Below are 19593 nucleotides of genomic sequence, written 5' to 3'. Positions count from 1 at the left end.
GGCCAGATCCCTTTAAAATAAATATCTGAAATTTTTACTAACAAAGCTGAAGATTACCTTTCTGGAGGAGGATACCCCAAAGCCTTTATCGGTGCAATATTTGCCTTCCTTGGCTGTGGGGCGGTGGGGTGTTTGGCCAGTGGTTATACTCGAGATGTTCACTGAGGAGCCCCAGGCCTCCACATCTTCCTCCTATTTCCAAAGGGACCACGTTGCACTCCAGGCATTTCTTGACCTCTGAAGAGTAGCTCAGTCCTGCTTGTGTGCTGCATGACTGTCTTGGTGCTCATAAACTTCCAGTTCTCGCTCACTGGTGTCTGTTCTAGATTTGTGTTTTTGACTTAAGGTCTCCATGACAGACTGGGCCTTATCATTGGGTAGGACTTCTCTTTTTCCTATAGACTATTTGATTGTTCTGGTAAATTACACACATATCTACAGGAAAGGGACCCAAGGGCCTGGTGAGCTCCAGGATGAGGAAAGAAGAGGAACCCTCTGCACCCTAACAGACCCTGGCTCTGCATGAAATCTCTCTGCTTGCAAGAAGTGACCGAAACAAATGTCAGGAGTGTTTTTGCTCAGGGTGTTTGTGCTCACGGGCCCCTGGGCACTCCAACTGTGTCTGCCTGCTCTACAGTTACTGCGGTGTGTTCCAAGTTCTGTATTAGCTCAGGAGGGATTAAAAAAAGGTGTTTTTTTCTCACATAGGTTGCTATTTCTTGTAGTCTTTTAGAGTGCCCGCCTCCATACAGTAATAGATACTCCGGGTTCTGGCCTCAGCGAGAGCGGCTGCTACCATCTTCAGCTCTGTACATGTTCCTCTGAAAATACTTGCCACAAAGCAGCTGACTCTAGTTCATATAATTGTGGAATGGTTTGGGTTTGAAGGGATGTTAAAGCTCATCCAGTTTCAACCCCCCAGCCAGGGGCCGGGACGCTTCCCCCTGGATCATCAGGTCCCACATCCAACCTGCCCTTGAACACCTCCAGGGATGGGGCATCTACGACTTCTCTGGGCAACCTGTGCCAGTGCCTCCCCTCCCTCACAGTAAAAAATTTCTTCGTAACGTGTCATCTAAATCTCCCCTCTTTCAGCTTAAAACTGTTACCTCTCACCCTATGGCTATAAACTGGAGAGGGGCAGATTTAGGCCGGACATGAGGAATTTCTTTACTATGAGAGTGGTGAGGCACTGGCACAGGTTGCCCAGGGAAGCTGTGGCTGCCCCATCCCTGGAGGTGTCCAAGGCCAGGTTGGATGGGACCCTGGGGAGGTGGGAGGTGTCCCTGCCCCTGGCAGGGGGTGGAACTGGATGGACGTTCAGGTCCCTTCCAGCCCGACCTGTCCCATGCCCCTGGCCCTGCTCTCTCGCCGCACCGAAGGTTCCCTGCGCCCCCCGCCTTCTCCTCTCCAGCCCGCACAGCCCCGCCCTCACACGGGCTCCAGCCCTCGGAGCTGCTCCCTGCCTCTCGCCGTCCTTCAGCGGCTCCTCGAGGAGTTCCCCCCGCGTTCGGGCTGTGGATTCTCCCGGGTTTGCTCCCGCCCCGCAGCCGGCGCTCCGCCCCGAGCCCGGACCCGCCCGGCGGCCATGGGCGAGCGCGGGGGGCGAGCGGAGCGGGTAAGGGGGCGCTGCCCGAGACACGGCCCCAACCCCGGCCCCGCTCCAGCCTTTCCCGGGTCCCGATTCCAGCCCCGGCTCCGTCCCTGCCCCGGGTCGGGCCCGCAGCGCCTGTCCCCTGTCCCGGGGGGCCCGGGCCGTGCTGCCTTCCCAGCCCTCGGCCCCGCGGTGCCGCCCGGGAGGTGTCGGAGCCCCGCGCTGAGTCCCTGCGGGGGGAAGGGTCCCCCGGGCGGTGTCCCCAACCCTCCGCGGCTCCGCAGGGCTCGGGGGCCTGCGTCAGACATCGCACCGTGAACCCCTTGCTCGGTTCTGGGCCCCTCGCTGCAAGAAGGATGTTGAGGCTCTGGAGCGAGTCCAGAGAAGAGCAACGAAGCTGGTGAGGGGGCTGGAGAGCAGGTCTTACGAGGAGCGGCTGAGAGAGCTGGGGTTGTTTAGTCTGGAGAAGAGGAGGCTGAGGGGAGACCTCATTGCTCTCTACAACTACCTGAAAGGAGGTTGTGGAGAGGAGGGTGCTGGCCTCTTCTCCCAAGTGACAGGGGACAGGACAGGAGGGAATGGCCTCAAGCTCCGCCAGGGGAGGTTCAGGCTGGAAATCAGGAAATAAGTTTTCACAGAAATGGTCGTTGGGCACTGGAACAGGCTGCCCAGGGCGGTGGTTGAGTCACCTTCCCTGGAGGTGTTTAAGGCACGGGTGGACGAGGTGCTGATGGGCATGGTTTAGTGATTGACAGGAATGGTTGGACTCGATGATCTAAGAGGTCTTTTCCAACCTAGTGTTTCTGTGAAACATCCTAGCGTTTCCCCTTGCGAACAGTGGCGTGCTGTACCCGCAGTGAAAAGGGGCTCGCTCTGGCCTGCCAGAGGCAAACGGGAGCCCCATGCCGCCCTGTGGAGCCCGTGGGTGCTGCGCACAACCCCGGCACGGTGGCAACTGTCTCTCCTGGCAGTGCCAGTGCTCTCCTGGCCTCACCGCCAGCATTGCCTGCGTGGCTCGGGGCTGGCCTGAAGCCTTTGGGAGCTCCTGTGGTGTGCGTGCAGCCTCTTACCAGGATGCAGACGTGCTTATGGTCTCATACTAAGAGTGGTGCCTCAGCACAGTGCCCACTCTGCCAGCGCCTTTAGCCTCTTCTCTGGCCACAAAGGATACAGGATGTGTAACCGAGGGACCGGCACAGGTGTTGCTATGGTGTAGTGGTTGTACGTTGTTTCCTAGTTTGCTGACCTTGAAATTAACAGGAAGAGGTTCAGTACCACTAGGCGCTCTTTGATGTCTGTTTGGTTTATTGTCATCGCTGTTATCTCTAGCAGTTGAAGAATCACTGGGATGTGATGTACTGGAGTGTGTCTGGCAAAGGGATGATGATTAAGGGGCTGGATCGTCTGCCTTACGAAGAGAGGCCACAAGTGCTGGGGCTGTTCAGCCTGGAGAGAGAAAGTTCTGGGGGATCTCGTGCAAATACCTGATGGAGGGAATAAAGGAGATGGAGCCAGGCTCTTCTCAGTGGTTCCCATGTGATGGAACCAGAGGCAACAGGAGGCACACACTGAGGTACAGGAGGTTCACTTTATTGTTTATTGTGAAGATGATAAGATGCTGGCACAGGTTGCTCACAGAGGTTTTGTAGTCTCCATCTTTGGAGATAACGAAACCTTGACTGGTAGTGGCTGTGGGCAGTCTGCTCTGCCTCCCCTGCTAGACCAGGGGTTGGGCTGTGCCCACTAGCTTAATCTGTTTTATACATTTGGCTCCTGTTGTGTGAATAGAAGCCAGCACATTCACATTATAAACTGGATGCTCTTCATTATTGCGATGACTTATGCACCATCACAGGATTAAGAAAAGACCCAGGGTGCAGACTGAAAGCAGGAGTTGTATTGGCCTATTGTCTCATGTAATCGAGTAATATTTAAAAATATAATAAAGTGGTAAAATTGTAGCCCAGAATGTGCTTCTTGATGTATTTTCTTTGGGAGTCTGTGGTACATAGGCCAGCTATGCAATGTGCATATGTGTTTCGTTTTTGTTTGCTTTTTAAATGTGAGTAGAATTATTTGTTTGAAGGTATTTTCCAAATCAAAGTAAAGAATTACTTTTTATGATGTGAGTAATTACAAGCAGACTCTGTAGGGAAAGGACTGTGGCACCTCCTAGGGGGGTAAAAGCAATGGTATTCAAACCCTTTTGCTCCCCTTCTTAGCTGTATTAAATATAAAGCCTTATATGCTGCCTGTGGTTAGTTATCCGCTACAGCAGTGTCAATGGGATCTCAGAACTGACCCAGAAAGGCATCATGCTGGCTAAATTTTTGGTTAGTGTGAATCATCAGCCCTTCTGGAGAGGCTGCAGTGTGGTTTCCTGGCTGCTCTTCACAACGTCTTCAGTAGGTGCTGGGTGATATGGCTGGCAGGGAGGCTGTCCGGCATTGATCCTGGGAGCAGATGTCCGCAGCTGGAGGAGAGGTAAAGGCCATGCTCATGGAGTGCCCTCTTTGTGCTGCTCTCCACTGGCCTGTCTCCGAAACGTCAGCTGTCCCCAGCTTGGCAGGGCTGGCAGCTCTCTGAGGAAGAGCTCTGCATGGGAGCCCGCACAGAGGGAGTGGAGCGGGGATGGGTGACTCTAGGCAGAGGTTTTCCTGCTGTCTGCTGTTGGAAACAGAGGCACATATTTAGAGAATATGTGCCTCTGGAGAAGAGGAGGCTGAGGGGAGACCTCATTGCTCTCTACAACTACCTGAAAGGAGGTTGTAGAGAGGAGGGAGCTGGCCTCTTCTCCCAAGTGACAGGGGACAGGACAAGGGGAAATGGCCTCAAGCTCCACCAGGGGAGGTTCAGGCTGGACATTAGGAAAACATTTTTCATGGAAAGGGTCATTGGGCACTGGAACAGGCTGCCCAGGGAGGTGGTTGATTCACCTTCCCTGGCGGTGTTTAAGGCACGGGTGGACGAGGTGCTGAGGGGCATGGTTTAGTGATTGATAGGAATGGTTGGACTCGATGATCCGGTGGGTCTTTTCCAGCGTGGTGATTTTATGATTCTATGATTCTATATCTTCATGCCAGCACTTGAGGCACAGCTTCCAGAGCAGCTTCCAGCCCTGCACTGGTGTGTGTGTGCTGCCTGCTGGTCGCCCCAGGACCGCATGCACTAGCTTACATGTTTGCTGTGATGCAGGACTGTTACTGTGATCTCATGGCATTTTTAAGAATGTCCATCCCAGCCCAGTTGGCTTTGATGGAAAACAAATGACTTGGAGGTGACCTAGGCAGTAAGCCTTGTGGAGCTCTGCTGGATGCAGGCTGTGGCAGCGTGTGGTGACCTTGCGTTTTTGATGTTGTCTCCTTGTGCAGATTTCCTCCTTGTGCTACAGAAAAGCTTCCTCTTTGGCACACAGGCATCGGGCTCTTCCTGGCACTGGTGCACCTGGGAGGGGGCGGTTGTTGCGAGCAGTGTCAGGCAGAGCGGGGCAGACAGGCAGTGCTGTCGCCCCAGCAGCAGGAGCGAAGATGGAGAGTGAGGGGGCAGATACCCCAGGGATGAGTGGTACGGGCGCAGGAGGGGGGCAGGTGAGTGTCTGCTTGACACGAGTGGCTTTTGAACCACACTTCTGGGCTATGGGAAAGAGGAGGAATAAGTAATGGCAACCTTAACCAGAACTGTGCTTTATCTTCAGAGCTTCTCTCCAAGTGCTGCTGAAAATGGCTTTGACCCAGATGAGGAGCCTCTTCTCAGAAAAAATCCCCGCCGGTTTGTCATCTTCCCCATTCAGTACCCAGATATATGGAAAATGTATAAACAGGCTCAGGCCTCCTTTTGGACCGCAGAAGAGGTGAGCTCTGGGGGCAGTGTGTTGGCCCAAGGTGCTCCAGCTGGGCTCCTGGCACTTCTGTTGCTGGCTTCTGTGTTGTAAGGGTTGGTAACTGGATCAAACATGAGGTGCCTGCATCAAAGCAGGACTCCCTTCATGGACAGTGGGAAGAAAGCTCTTCCACATGGTGATTCAGCAGAGCTGCTTTAGGCGTTTGGCTTAGGATGAGGTGGAATTGTATCCTGGGACCCTGTTCGGTTATAGGGGCAGCCTAAGTCAGGTAGCTGTGATTTGTGGTCAGATAGCATCTTCTCTGCTGTGGTCTCTGCTCCCGCAACTAACTCCTTGTGCATAAAAGATGTTCTGGACAATTTCATGTGAATGCTGGTCTTTAATGTTAGGCACCTCTTTTCTAGAAAGATGGTGATAATCAGGGACATATGCTAAAAATGCTTCTAATTGAGTCCTGATTGCCCTGGTTAGGTGCTTGCCCCATGTTAGAATTCATACTGTAAGTTTTTCCCTGAGGTTGGTTGTTAGACCTGAACAGTACTCAGCTCGCTGCACTTGCAGTAGTGGAGGGTTCTGCACACTACACTGCTCTGGAGAGATTATCTGCCAGGGAGCTGGGTGTTCCAACTCAAAACTGCAGCCTTTGCTCATTTGTTAGCAGTGATCTGCAATTGCAGAGGAGTGAGCTGAAGGCACTGGCAGGCTCTAAATAGGCCAGAAAGCATCCTGGGATGGTGAGGTGCAGCTGTCGTTCCATTGCCTGCTGGGGAGCCTTGCTGCCCTCTTTCAGCAGAGGTTGACTTAAACCATTAAAGAAGAGGCATTTAAACTCCTGCCTGATCAGCATATCACTGCTCTTTCTTACACTGTCCTACCATCTGCAGGCGTGTTCCCAAATGAACTGGAAAGTTAACTGTAAAACTGGTTTGTGTGTGTATGTGTTTATAAACACACCTACATACAGAAGTTTTTAGGCCTCTCTGTTTTCCACATCTGGCTCTGCTTAACTGCTGCTGTGGTTCAGAAATCTCTCCAAACAAACAAAAAAGGCCTGTGCAAAGGAAGTTGTGGTTTTCTACCGTGGTTCCAGCTCAGTCTGGTAGACAGAGCAGGTGCACAGCAGCATTCACCCTGTGCTGTTCTTTGGCAGGAACACCTGCCAAAGGCAAAGGTCCCCTCAGTCCATCTCTTGGCATGTCTGACTTTAAGTTTCTTGCAGTAAAAGCATTTATTTCAAGTAGAGTTTAAGTGTCTCGGAGTGAGCTCTGTTCACTGGGGCATATTCATACTCATGACAAGAAGATACTAATCCTTTTCAAAACCTGATTTATTTGTAATTCAATAGACACTATTTTTTATTCCAGATTACAAAAGTGTAAACTCCGAAGCAATCACATGACGTTAGTATTGCAGGGGGAGACAGCAGTACTGCAATGTGTCCATTATCTTTTACAGTCACATCTATTTAAATTCTCTACAAGTAAAGACTGGAGAGCAAGTGTCAAAACTCTGGCTCAGTCAGTTGACTAGGCTGCTTCTGTTCTGACAGAATGACAAACTCAAAAGGGCAATAATGTTTTTCTTTCTTTCTTTCTTTCTTTTTTCTCATTAGGTTGATTTGTCAAAGGACCTTCCTCACTGGAACAAGCTGAAAGCAGATGAAAAATACTTTATCTCTCATGTTTTGGCATTTTTTGCAGCCAGTGATGGAATTGTAAATGAAAACCTGGTGAGAAAGCTTTGCAGGGGGCTTGAATACTTACCCATTTTATTGGCTTATTGGCTTTTCATTTTGTTTTTCTCACATTAATGCGTAAGTTTATGAAATGTGTACTTTTTTCTCTTCCTGTCATTTCACCTTTGCCATGGGACTAAGCAGCTTGTTGTGCTGGGTTAAATTGGGTCAACTGTGGTCAGCTAGACTCCAAATCACATCACTCTTGGACACAGTTTTTAAGCTCAGCCTTCTGCCTGGCTGTGTTGAGCCACGTTTCTCCATGAATTACTAGAATGCTGCATTTCTTCCCATGTTTGTGTTAGATGAGAAACAGGGGAGGATTGTGCTGTACCATGCTCTGCATTCCTCATTTTGTTAAAATCAACTTTGCTCTCACTGGATGGCATCCTAGAATCTTTTCAGGCTGCAGGTGGGTGCTGCTAAAAAGGTGGGGAAATCTTTCTGCTGAAACTGGGATGCAGAACGTCTCACCACAGGTTTTCAAGGGTATCTGCAAATGCTCAGTTTAGATCTTGATTGGGTGTAACGTATAGAATTTGTCATAGTGTATGTGCATGTATTGCATGAACACATGTCATACTGTTTATTTTTTTTAATCGTGAATGAAAAATCTGAGGCTTTCTTCAGCATGATGTGTTTACTCTTGGGATAGTTTGCTTTTCTCCTCCTGTGTATGTGTGCCCTCATGCTTTGCTGCAGCTCTTTCTGCTATGCATACCAGATGCATTTACTTCTAGCTAGCTTGCTTTATTTTCTTGTGCACCACACCTTTCCTATTGATGCATCTGTGAATAAAGGAGAGCTGAACCACTCCCATCCTTTCTCTGTGGTGGAGATTTATTGTTTCTCCCATGAACCTTAGAGTTCTGTTACACAGGACTGGTTTTACTGTACTCATTGACATGCTTTCTGGTTTTGGTAGGTGGCACGGTTTAGTCAGGAGGTGCAGGTCCCAGAAGCTCGTTGTTTCTATGGCTTTCAGATTCTCATTGAGAATGTTCACTCGGAGATGTACAGCTTGCTCATAGATACCTACATCAAAGATCCTGAGAAAAGGTAAACCTTTGAAAACCTGGATGTGTGACCGACCCATGGGCAATCTGTCACCTGGTCCAGTGGCACCGTTATCAAGCAAATGCAGTAGTAGCTGCCTTCTGTTTCATACTGACTTACTGTGGAAGTTGGGCGTGGTTCCTTAAGCCTTTCAAGGCCTGCATGCCTGACCCTTTGGAAAGTAATGTTACTGACCAACAGACTTGTGTGGGAGTGTCAGAAGGTTAGTTAATATTTTTGTAAGTCTTTGATGGCAGGAAGCGTGGACTGTGTGAAATACTGGTAAAGTTTAGATAAGCTTCTTGTGGTTATTGTGCTCCTGAGGTATTTGCTGTCACATCAGCCTTGGGAAGTTGAGTGCTTGTGATCCAGCTGATATTTCTAACATACAGTAATCAATGTATTGAATCCTTTCAGTGTTTTTGTAGTCAGTGCTTTTTCATACAACTCAAACTACTTATTTTTAAAGTATTGGGTTGTTTGGAGAGCCCTATCACCTTTGTGTTCTGGAGAACTTCCCGGTCCAGATGGTAATTCATTTGAACAGGAAGCACTTTTCCTCAGAGACTCCACCATGGTGGCGGTCAGGCAGAGCTTGGTTTCCCATGGTGGCATCCTGTGTGGTGACAGTGAGAGGGCTGCAAGGTTTTCTTTCAGGTGTTTAGCCTGGGAACAGAGCTTATGCTTGAAGGAATTTTCCATTTCCTTTTGTGGAGTTGGGCAAGATGAGGTGTAGCTCGGTGGGTAGGAAGGGCTTGCTATCTGGCTCAAAGTCTTCGGGACAGTGGGGTCTGGTTGTTGGGCACTCCTGGGAATGGGACATTTGAGTTCACTTTCCATCTCTGCAGGTTGCCTCCTCTGAGGCTTTGGGTTTGTCACTTTCTGCACATCTTGCTCCCTGTACCGTTGTTATCAGAGAACATCAGCCCTTTAGGGTGGGAATCGTCTCCTACTTGAGTTAGTTCAGAGCCTGGCATAAGGGATTCCTCTGTCAGATGGAGCCAGTAGGGACAACTAGGGCAGATTTACATAAATCACTTCTTATTTTGATGAATTTATTTGTTTTCTTCTAAAGGGATTTCTTATTTAATGCTGTTGAAACAATGCCTTGTGTCAAGAAGAAAGCAGACTGGGCTCTGAGGTGGATTGAAGACGGAGAATCCACTTTCGGTATGTAGCATCTTAAAAACTTGTTTCTGTTGCGTGTATCACAAATTAGTTCTCCAGGTGTGAGCTGCATCCCTGCAACCTGAAATTAAATTCTCCATAAATGATGTAGTGGCTTGTGGGTCTCTAGTTTAACTAAAGATCTAGAATTAACTTCTGGTAAGTATGTATATTTTATCTTCAGCTAAAGCAATACAGGCCACTAGAATCATGTAATGAAAAATGCTTGTGGGTTTCTCTCTCTTTTTGTCTTTACACCAAACAACCCTAATTTCTTCAGTTTTTGATGTAGTAGATCTTGTTTTCTAGGAGTTCTGAAAAATTGGCTCCTGTTTTGTACTCCAGTGTTGGACTGGGGCAGCTGAAGTCTTGCAAGTCCAAGCTTTTCCTGTGTTCATGTTCATATAGACAAACTCATGTACGGAGTTAGCTTTTTTTGTAACAGTGTGACTGAGCTTGAACAAAAAGATTTAAGAGTGCTGAGGATTCACTTGCTGTATATGTTCTGTGGACCCTCAGCCTCCTGGGATGCACTGATGTTATGCAGTACTGCTGATAGGCGGTTTTTGTTTCAGCATAACTCAGTTGTATGATAGTTAGTCAGGTGGGATGTAGTAAACCCAATATTTATACTCAGTCATGTGCTTCATTAAACCTGTATTGTATGAACAGCCTTCCTCCACTCCTCTCTAGAAGCAACCTAAGAGATTTTTACTTTTGCCATACAAATTCTTTCCTTAGTAACTGCTGTGATAAATGCAAGCTTGTGTTTGCTCTTCATGCTTTTTTTCCTAACTTGAATTTCTTCAGATGAGCCAGCAGATGGCGTTTGCATCTTGTAAAGGAAGTGGGACATCTGATTATTCTGGGGTTATTTTATTTTTTAAACAAAATTCTATGCATCTCTCACTGGGAAGAGGCACCAGCACTTATTACAAAAGCTCTTCATGTTAGAATATACCCAAGGATCTTGTGAAGTTGTTTAAAATAGAGTATGTGGAATGATGTGTCTTCACCAAGCAGTCAGATAGTCTTGTAGTCTGAAGAAATACATTCCTGTAGAGAACAGGGAGAACTGGGACCATACTATGGTTTCCTTGGATGAAAGGTGGAGTAACATAAATAGTTATTTGTATCTTGATAAATTATGTTCTGTGTTCCTCCTCTCTTGCAAGAACATGGTTTTATGTAGATTCTCAGTAAGCAGAAATTGAGGTCTAGGGATTTTTGTTTAATTTATAGGAGATTGGCTCTTCGCTCAGCTTTGTCTGTTAGTTACATAGCCATTTTCCTGCCTTTAGGAGAAAGAAATGTGTCTACTAATGTCCTGGCCGCTTGGCCTGATTATGTTCGCAACCTTCTGATTTGTTGCAGTTTCAGTGGGTGCCTTGGTTCTTCAGTTCTGCTAGGGCTGCCTATGGTTAAATGCTGTTGCGTGTGTAGACACTGTGTGCTTCAGGATCTACTGCAAGATGCGGTCAGGTACAGCACCTGACGCTGCTGATTGCTCTCCTCTAGCATCAGTCTCTCTGATGCAAGTGGTGCATCTTGCTGACCAGCGATATGCTATTTTGTGTCTAACTGAAAATGTGTTATGTTACACAGGTGAGAGGGTGGTTGCCTTTGCTGCAGTTGAAGGCATCTTCTTTTCGGGTTCCTTTGCTGCAATATTTTGGCTGAAGAAGAGGGGGCTGATGCCTGGACTTACTTTCTCCAATGAACTTATTAGCAGAGATGAGGTAATGTTGTCATGTCCTAAATACTGTCTGGGAGGGAAAGTGAGTTTCCAGGGGAAGGGCAGAATTATATTTGTAAAGATCCAATAGTCTTGCCAGAGCATCTGGTGGCCGGGAGGGTCGGAAGAAAGCAAAGAGAGCAGAAAGCAGTGTTTGGGTAGGAACAAGTGCAAAAGAGAATCCAGCAGTGAGTAAGGGATGCATTTCTCGGTATGATGGAGCCTGTTTAATGCTGCCAGTGCTGGAAGTCAGGAACTGGTAGAACTCTGAGTAGGTTTTCTAGGGAAAGTCCACTGTCTTGGCGGGATGGAGGTCCTTGTTACCTGCCAGGTAACTGCAGACCATGCTCCTTAGAGCTGTTCCTACAGCAAGCCTTCTGCATCTGCTTTAACATCACCTCCTAGGCAGCACAGAAGGGTGAATTCCTTTCCACAGAGCAGTGCCTGACCCTCTTTTTGCAGCCTGATGAAGAAACTGTAACTGCTGACAGGTAAGAAGACTGGAGTCCTGCAAAGGAGCAGGCTATTTCCAGAGTATTTGTAAAAAAGGGAAAGAAGCAGATTTCTGTCTGTAAGTTACTGACGAGCTTAAAGCCTAGGTACTGCTATGTCCCTCAGCAGAAAGGCCCATTTTCAAGGGAGTAAACATAAACCTTAGCAATATCCCAATGCATGGTAAGATCAAAAAGGTGCACTTCTTGGATTGAAGGGTATGCTCGTTTTCCCGTGCCAAGAAGGGATGCAAAGGCCTGGCTGCCCAAGGACTGATGTGGAATTGCACCGTCCTCAACTGCGGTGGGGGCCGGCTTGTGCAAGGTCATAGCTAGGATGTGACTCTGAGCGTTGCTCTGACTTAACTGCTTTGGTCAGTTTCAAGTGGCCTCCTAGTACCACTCTCCATCAGCCCTTAGTTGTGGGTCCCAGAACTTGCGGACGGCTTTCTGCATCCATTGCAGCTGTGGCAGGTTGCTGCAGAAGCAGCAATTATCATTCCTCTCCATGTTGTTCTGCTAGATGGATCTTCTAGAAGGGGGCAGCTACAGGTCTGCATTAGAGGGAAGTGCTTCTTAGCTTAAGGTGTGATGTGTTTGTCAGCACACTTGGGTTTGGCAGGCCATGTGTTGACAAATGCCCTTTCTTTTCATTGCTTCTTGCGCCACTGCCTGCCAGTTGGCAGTGATTGCTGATGGTTGGGGCCTGTCTTGAATGCACTGCACAATGTACGGTGCTGTAAGCACTGAAAAAGTGGAAAGACCGGTTTTGTATGCAGTATAAACATGCTGGTGGTTTGGAGTTACCAGAGTTGATCTAAAGGAATAAAGAGCTTTAGCATAATGAAAGTAATTTCCATGGATTAGATAAACTGATTTGAGAAAGGAAGCATCTCACAAGATGCCTTTAATTTAAAAGATACTTTTGAAGAGAGTGATGTGATCAGTAAGCAAAACCAAACAGTTCTTCAGCCTTGACCTTCCTTGTGGCTTCTGTTTCTGTGAGTCATCCTGAACTGATCTGTTGGAGCGAGAAGGTATTTGTTTTTTTAGAAGGATCACTTACAGGTAATCAAGATGTACATTTCTCTGTATAGTAGTGTAGCTGTACTTCTCTGCAGAGTCGAGCACCAAAAGACTGAATTTTTCTTGAGTTCCACTGGCATAATTCCAACTGCAGAGCTGTTATGAAGGGTAAGGCTTTGTGTGCACAGCACCCGCATCAAAACCCAGGAAATGCTGCTTCAAAAACAGTGGCAGTAAAAAGAATCCACAATGGAAAACTCCACAAACTGTTTTCTGATGCACCTGAACAGATAAATGGTTAATGCTCAACATGTTTTTTTGAGCTGCAGGCTCTGTTCCCAGGCTATTCTTTAAGCTGGTGCATGTCCAATTCTTAAAGGTTTAAAGCTGGTGGGAGCACCGGTCAGTGGAACTTAGCAGTTGAGGTTTGCAGCCAGGCACGTCCTGCTGGTGATACTGCCCTGGACAAGACCTTGGGAAGCCCTGCAGCAGGCAGCTAATGCTGTCCCTAGTCGGGAATATTTCCCAAATTACATTGTCGCAGGGCTGTTCCATGACCTGAAGCACTAGGATTTTGTAGCCTTTCTGAAAAAGTTTTTGTTTCTTGGTTTTGTTTTGCTCTTGTTAACAATAGCACTGGATTCTCATAGCCCGTAGTCTGCCAAATCTTTATGACTGATTTTCCCTCTGGATGTGCCACATGATGCTTACAGGCTGTAATCGCCACCTTGCTGTCATGAGAAGTGGTAGCACAGTGCTCCTGTAGTCTAGCAGCAGTGGGTATGGCTGAAGCCAGAGGCTCAAGCTGCAGCCAGGCAAGCTTGAACAGAAACCTAAAAACCTCTTGGAGCAGCTGTCTGGAGCCCTCATCAGACTGTGAGGGGCTGCTAGTCTCCTGGTGTTGTCTTATCCTGGCTGGAGGCTTTTCTGGAAATCTTGTAAAGGAACACAATTTACTGGATTCTGTACAGGACAGCTGGGTGAAATGCGAAGGTGGGCTAAGTCGAGGCACAGTAGCCTTAAGTCCTGCAGCCTATGAATGTTGTGGTAGCAATTTCCTCACAGTAGCTAGACACTGTGTGGAGGGATGACTTGTTACTCTTGGATTTGGTGACTCTATTCTGAATCTTCCTTTCTGAAAATGCTATGAGAAGAATCCAGGGAAGAAATGCTTCTAAAATAACTTAAAACAAGTATTTCTGTACAGGTATCACAAAGTGAAGAAGAGGTAAACAGTCTTATGTTAACTGGCAGGTAGTTTTGCAGGTCTTGAGGTAGGGGTCTTCCTGCAAAAACATCTCTGATGAGAGGCAGAGACCCAGCAGGGCTCTGTGCAGGATCCCTCACAGTAAAGCAGCTCTCAAAAATATTTACCTGAGAAACATGTGTGTTAAGTATTGTTGTGGCATAGGTTGCATATTTTGGATTTTAGATGTTAACTGGGTTGTAAACTCCAGGTGCGCTCTGTGTGGTAACATTAAGACCATCGAAGAAGTAGGAGGCTAGGAAGCGTCAGCCTGAATGAGGCTGTCTCATAGTAAGAGCATACTATGTGGAGGAGGGAAACACTGACTTTTTTTTTTTCATTGTTCTCTGTTATTTTAGGGTCTACACTGTGATTTTGCTTGTCTAATGTTCCACTATTTAGTGAACAGACCGTCAGAAGAGCGAGTTCGTGAGATCATCATTAATGCTGTTGAAATTGAGCAAGTAAGCCTGGCTGGGACAGCATCGGGGGCGGTGCAGGAGCAGTCTTATGTGTGAAAATAGACAAATTAACTTCTAACTTTTGGGATTCCGTATATGATACTTGTCTCAGTCCTGGATCCCTGATACATTATATCATCTTTTCCCTCTTTCTTAATGGTGTTAATAAGAGTCTTTCCGACTGAATTGTCAAACAGCTGGGAGAAGCTGAAGCTGGCAGCTGGTTTCCTTTCTGATGACAGAAAGGTTGTTTTATTTAGTATAGAATACAATAGTTCCAGTTGGAAGGGAGCTACAGCAGTCATCTAATCCAAGTACAACTGTCTCTTAGAGAAGAGTTTGTTTACCTCTGTCCTTTCAGGATCTTTATCTCTTCCTACTGTACACACATCCTTGCTTGTCCTCAGAAGATGGGGTCTGTTCTGGCCACATTTACCATGCTGGGTTCTGACATTTTCTGAGCTTGTTGTCATGTTTCTTTCACATGAGGTAGTACCTATCTGGAGCCACAAGTTTCTGCACTGCTGAGTGTTTGGCAGGATTATAGTTTATTCTTTCTTTTCTGTTGTCATCTAACTGCTGTGATGATGATGAATGCCCCAGCTTTGCCTTCCGACACTGACAGGTGTTGCACCAGTGCCTAAACATATACATGGCTGGGTTCAGTGCTCCTAGATCGCTATCCTCTTTAATTTATCATTCTAAAATGGCTGGAGGCCAAGGAAAACTGGAGATTTCTGTATCTATTCCTCTGCTCACTATTATAAACTGTACGTTTATTGAACTTTGAGCTCAACCTTTCATTGAAGCTTGGGATCTTGGACGGGGAAAAGAAGAAGAAGGGAGGGACAGTAATAAAAATTCTTGTGCCTTGAACTTGCTAAAAATAAGGGAAGATACAAACAAATACTGAAAACAGGAGACATTTGTTGAGTTTAGTGATGCTAGTTATTTATTCAGATAACTGCCTGGGGAACCTGAAATATCACAAGTTGTATTCCTGTGAAACATAGGTATCTTCTCTCCTTTTTCTTTCTTAAACTTAATTCTCTAAATGTTGTTTGTATTTTAACTTCTAGGAGTTTCTAACAGAGGCGCTACCTGTTGGTCTGATTGGAATGAATTGCACTTTGATGAAACAGTACATTGAATTTGTTGCAGACCGTTTACTAATGGAGCTTGGGTTCTCAAAGGTAGGAGATGCAACTGTCCAAAATGCTGGCCTACCAGGACAGCCCAGGAAGGTTGTCTGCACGAAGCACTCTCTTAATCTGCTTGGGAGCAGGTCAGATTTATCCCTTGCACTTTCTGTGAGTTACAGCCGAAGCCGCAGCAGTAGTATATATGCTTCTCTATTTAAAAGAGCAAGAACAGTTTAGGCCATTGTTTCCCTTTAGCTGCTTTGTGGGTTTGTAGTGGGAAACTTGTGCTGTGCTCAAGTGCTGCAGTCCTCAAGGATAAAAAGCACCTTATGTGAGTGAACTTCACCATGGACCAAACTCCTTGGGAATTACAGCACTGAATTTGCTTAGATAAGGTGTCCATAGATTCTATGGCATGTTCCAATGAGGGATGATCTGATTTGAAAGGGTTTGACTGGTTTGTTTGTTGGCTTTTTTTTTTTAAAGCATTGTTACCCTATCAGAATTGCCACCGTAATAGTGTTTTGCTTCCTCAGGTCTTCCATGCAGAAAATCCTTTTGATTTCATGGAGAATATTTCTCTGGAAGGAAAAACAAATTTCTTTGAGAAGCGTGTTTCAGAATATCAACGGTTTGCTGTTATGGCAGAAACAATGGACAATGTCTTCACTTTGGATGCAGATTTTTGATGACTTGACAAATGAACGGGTGACTGGTTCCCCTCTTCCCATCTCACTTCCTGCTGTGAAGTTGTCTCCACTTCTTCTCCTGGAATTGGAGTCTACTGGGAATTTTTTCCTGGGGTTTCATATTGTCTGTCTGGAAAGGAAATATATTTTGCACTCTGTCATTTAGAAAAAAAGGGGGTCCTTTTTGAAAAATTTAGATGACTTTTTAAAAGGATGGCCTTTTTAAGATTCCCTTGACTCATCTGCTGTGATTGCTGTCTTTAAAAATGACCTGGATACTACTGCTTTTTTTAAGACTTTGGTAGTGTTTTAAGCAAGCAAGTTGTGTATTTACCTCATGTTATGTTATTTTAATCTGAGAACCAGATGAGGTATCACTCTATGTATATATGTTGCTATAAATTATTTTCATGGTTTCTGTTTTCGTGTTTATAGTTCTGATCTATAGTAAAAGCTCTTCCCTTTCATCCTGCTGCAGATAGAGTAATAGAGAAATGTGGAAGACATTAATAAAGTATAAATTATAAAATCTTATTAAACCCAGGGATACAGTTGGATCTCCCCATTAATCTTGGTTCTGTCTGAGAACATTTTCACTTTGGCTGCAAAGCTGATGGCTTTTGGTAGGAGTTTAAATCAAATATATATGACTTCTGTTACAGCTGTTAGTAAGCAGGTCAGTGAACCTTGAATGTTCCTTGAAAAGGCAAGCCTGTTAACAGTGGAGAAAGACCACATCCTGTGGTTTCTTTTTTTGTCTTGTGCTGCCTGTTTTTCCCTGCTTCTCTGAACAAGTGCCTTATTAAACAATCTGGAGTTGCACTGAGTTGTAATTGGCATCCAACACTGGAACAGCTGGCTCCACCCTTTGTTGTGGTGGGTGATCTGGTTTTCTCCCCTTCTTGGTTTGACTTGTGCATTGATGCGCTGAGAAGGCATATCATTGCGAGGGATTATCCTTTGGGGTGCTACAGACATACTACTTGGGCTGTCAGGAAGCACTGGTAATGTATTCAAGTTATACGTTTAATGTGAACCATTGAAAACATCGCAAAAGAGTGTCTGGAGGAAGATATTAAACATTTCTTAACCAAATCTTGAAGTGGTATGGATTAGCAGCATCTTAAAGGACTTATATTTGTTTTCTAGTGTGTTCCAGTGTGCGCCTGAAAACCTTTTTTAATTGCTTGATGTCACATGCAGTGACTGGAGAAATTGAACAACAGCTGATGTACTACAGTGATACTTGGGGTGGAAGGGATACTGTTGACTTGTAGGTGTGCAAACAGATATGCTCATTATTTTCAAAGGTGAAGTGAGTGTGCAGGAGCTAAACAAAAGATTCTGCTTTGCTAAATATACAAGCATTTTTTTCATAGCATTCAGCAATTAGTATAAGAGCTTTTATAAGTCTTTCTTATTGTTGCAAACATCTTGTGCTGCTTTCCATATGCCTGGCATGAGATGAGCTGACAGTCCAGGGTTATCGGTGATGGGGCGCTGTAAGTGTTATTTCCCTGCCAGCCCAGATCAGCCATAGCCTTGGGTATCTGAGTTCCATGAAATAAATCCTTAGCGTAGTTCCTAGTGAGCAAGTGTCCCTGGTGTAAATGTAAGCAGCAAAACTGACTCTTCTAGTTTGGTCTCAGTAAAAGATCATGATAAGCATGGAAACAGGGCAGCTTTTTGTTTTCCTTAGAGAAGAGCCTGCATCATTTGGCATAAGGTACTTGAAGAGGACAGAAAGGGGCCTGGAGAATACAGAGAAAAACTGGAATCGGTGTCACTTATTAACGTTCTGTGACTGCAAGAGAATACAAACTCAGTGACAATCTAGCACCTTTTGGAAATACTGTATTGATGGGGAGAAAGAGAAAATATTGTAAACGGGTCTGTTGTTGAAGGAACGGGTCCTATTTTTATGTCACTAAAAGTAATAAAAAGCATTTGTTTTGAGTGTTGTGAATTGAGAGTATGCAGAATATTCAAATATAAAACTGCTATGTGCTCAGGTTCTGCAAGTGCATATGAGATACCAAAGTCTGGTACAACAGCTCCTGCCCCATTTGTGTGTAAAATCTGTGTGTAATTTCAATAAAACTTGAATGCGGAGTGGAACAGGCTGTTTGCTAGTTTCATGCTAGGCTGTTTGCTAGTTTCATGCTTTCTTGTGAAATCCAAAATGATAAAACTGGATTGTGCCAGAGTAAGTCCATGTTCACAGCTTTTGGGTTGTGGGAGAAAGTTACGAGTGCTCCATACTCGGCCTTGTGCTTTGAGGGCTCTCAACTTGCTGTTTCTTGTTCCCGGAAATGGGGTTTGCAGTCTAGGGTGTGGAGAAGTATTTTTTTTCCTGGAATATTCTGAGTCAAGGAAAAGTCTCTTGGGAATCCCTTAGATTCAAAGAAACACTCCAGAAGTGTAATTCTGGGTGGTATCTGGTGTATCAGGGGCATCTCGCCCTTTGGTTGGTTGCCCTGTCTGTCTCTGGGCACAGCAGTGATGGGTTCAGCCCCCTGAGCTGAGCCTGCCTGCAGCCAAACACTGGGTCTGAGCTGGCACAGGTTCACACCTGGTGGCATCTGCACCCTCAGGGGTGTCAAGTCAGAAGTCTTCTCCCTTCTGCCGCTTTGTGCCTCCTTGAGACAGGAGGTCAGAAGGTCTCTTCCTCTCCCACCAGTGCAGGTTCTTGGTGTGCCTCCAAGGCCTCTGGTGGATGAGCTGAGTCTCTGTGTCTCACGCTGTGGCCAGCAGCCAGCACGCTTAAAGAAGCCTGATGAGGGTATGTGTGGGAGAGAAGTTGTGATGCAACCCTTCAATATACAGCCTGCACATGCTGTGTTGGAGTCTGGGGTGGGTGCATGACTCCCATTACAGCCAGCAGGAGAGAGAAGATGCTTCTGGAGGGCTTTGTCCCGTGTTGAAGGATATTTGCAACAGCAAAAGAGGAGCTACAAGAGGAGCTGAGGCTGAATCCCACCTCTTAACATCCAAAACGGCCTCTGTAGTTCCTGCTGTTCTCATTGTAGCAGACATGGGTCCTAGCAAACCTATGACTTATAGAATCATAGAATCACCATGTTGGAAAAGATCCACTGGATCATCGAGTCCAACCATTCCTATCAATCACTAAACCATGCCCCTCAGTGCCTCGTCTACCCGTGCCTTAAACACCTCCAGGGAAGGTGAGTCAACCACCTCCCTGGGCAGCCTGTTCCAGTGCCCAATGACCTTTTTGGTGAAAATTTTTTTCCTAATGTTCAGCCTAAATGTGCAGACTTGATTTTTTCCTAATGTTCAGACTTGATTAGCAGTGGCCACAAGTGATTACTCCCCTTGGTGGGAAAGAGAAGAAAGTGGGTGAAGTCAGGCCAGTTAGCAAGCTTTTTCTTGATGTTTTTTGACAGTTC

General features: G+C 46.2%; 1 protein-coding gene across 3 annotated transcripts; it reads left to right on the top strand.

Annotated features, from left to right (window-relative positions):
• The first annotated feature begins 1584 nt into the window (after positions 1 to 1584).
• RRM2B (ribonucleotide reductase regulatory TP53 inducible subunit M2B) lies at positions 1585 to 18295 on the top strand. 3 transcript variants are annotated; one of them, XM_069854442.1, is made up of 9 exons: positions 1585 to 1618; positions 5289 to 5444; positions 7048 to 7164; positions 8096 to 8229; positions 9302 to 9396; positions 10999 to 11132; positions 14251 to 14355; positions 15432 to 15545; positions 16031 to 18295. In XM_069854442.1, the coding sequence occupies exons 1-9, from the start codon at positions 1589 to 1591 to the stop codon at positions 16181 to 16183; spliced, it is 1038 nt and encodes a 345-aa protein (XP_069710543.1). In that variant the 5' UTR covers positions 1585 to 1588; the 3' UTR covers positions 16184 to 18295. The 3 variants fall into 3 exon arrangements, with proteins under 3 accessions (XP_069710543.1, XP_069710544.1, XP_069710542.1); XM_069854441.1 differs by lacking the exon at positions 1585 to 1618 and adding an exon at positions 4962 to 5181; XM_069854443.1 differs by lacking the exons at positions 1585 to 1618; positions 14251 to 14355 and adding an exon at positions 4957 to 5181.
• The last annotated feature ends 1298 nt before the right edge of the window (positions 18296 to 19593 follow it).

Source organism: Phaenicophaeus curvirostris, chromosome 3, assembly GCF_032191515.1.
Source record: "Phaenicophaeus curvirostris isolate KB17595 chromosome 3, BPBGC_Pcur_1.0, whole genome shotgun sequence".
Taxonomy (NCBI): Eukaryota; Metazoa; Chordata; class Aves; order Cuculiformes; family Cuculidae; genus Phaenicophaeus; species Phaenicophaeus curvirostris.
The sequence above is the reverse complement of the archived record's forward strand: the minus strand, read 5'-3'. Positions and strand labels throughout refer to the sequence as shown.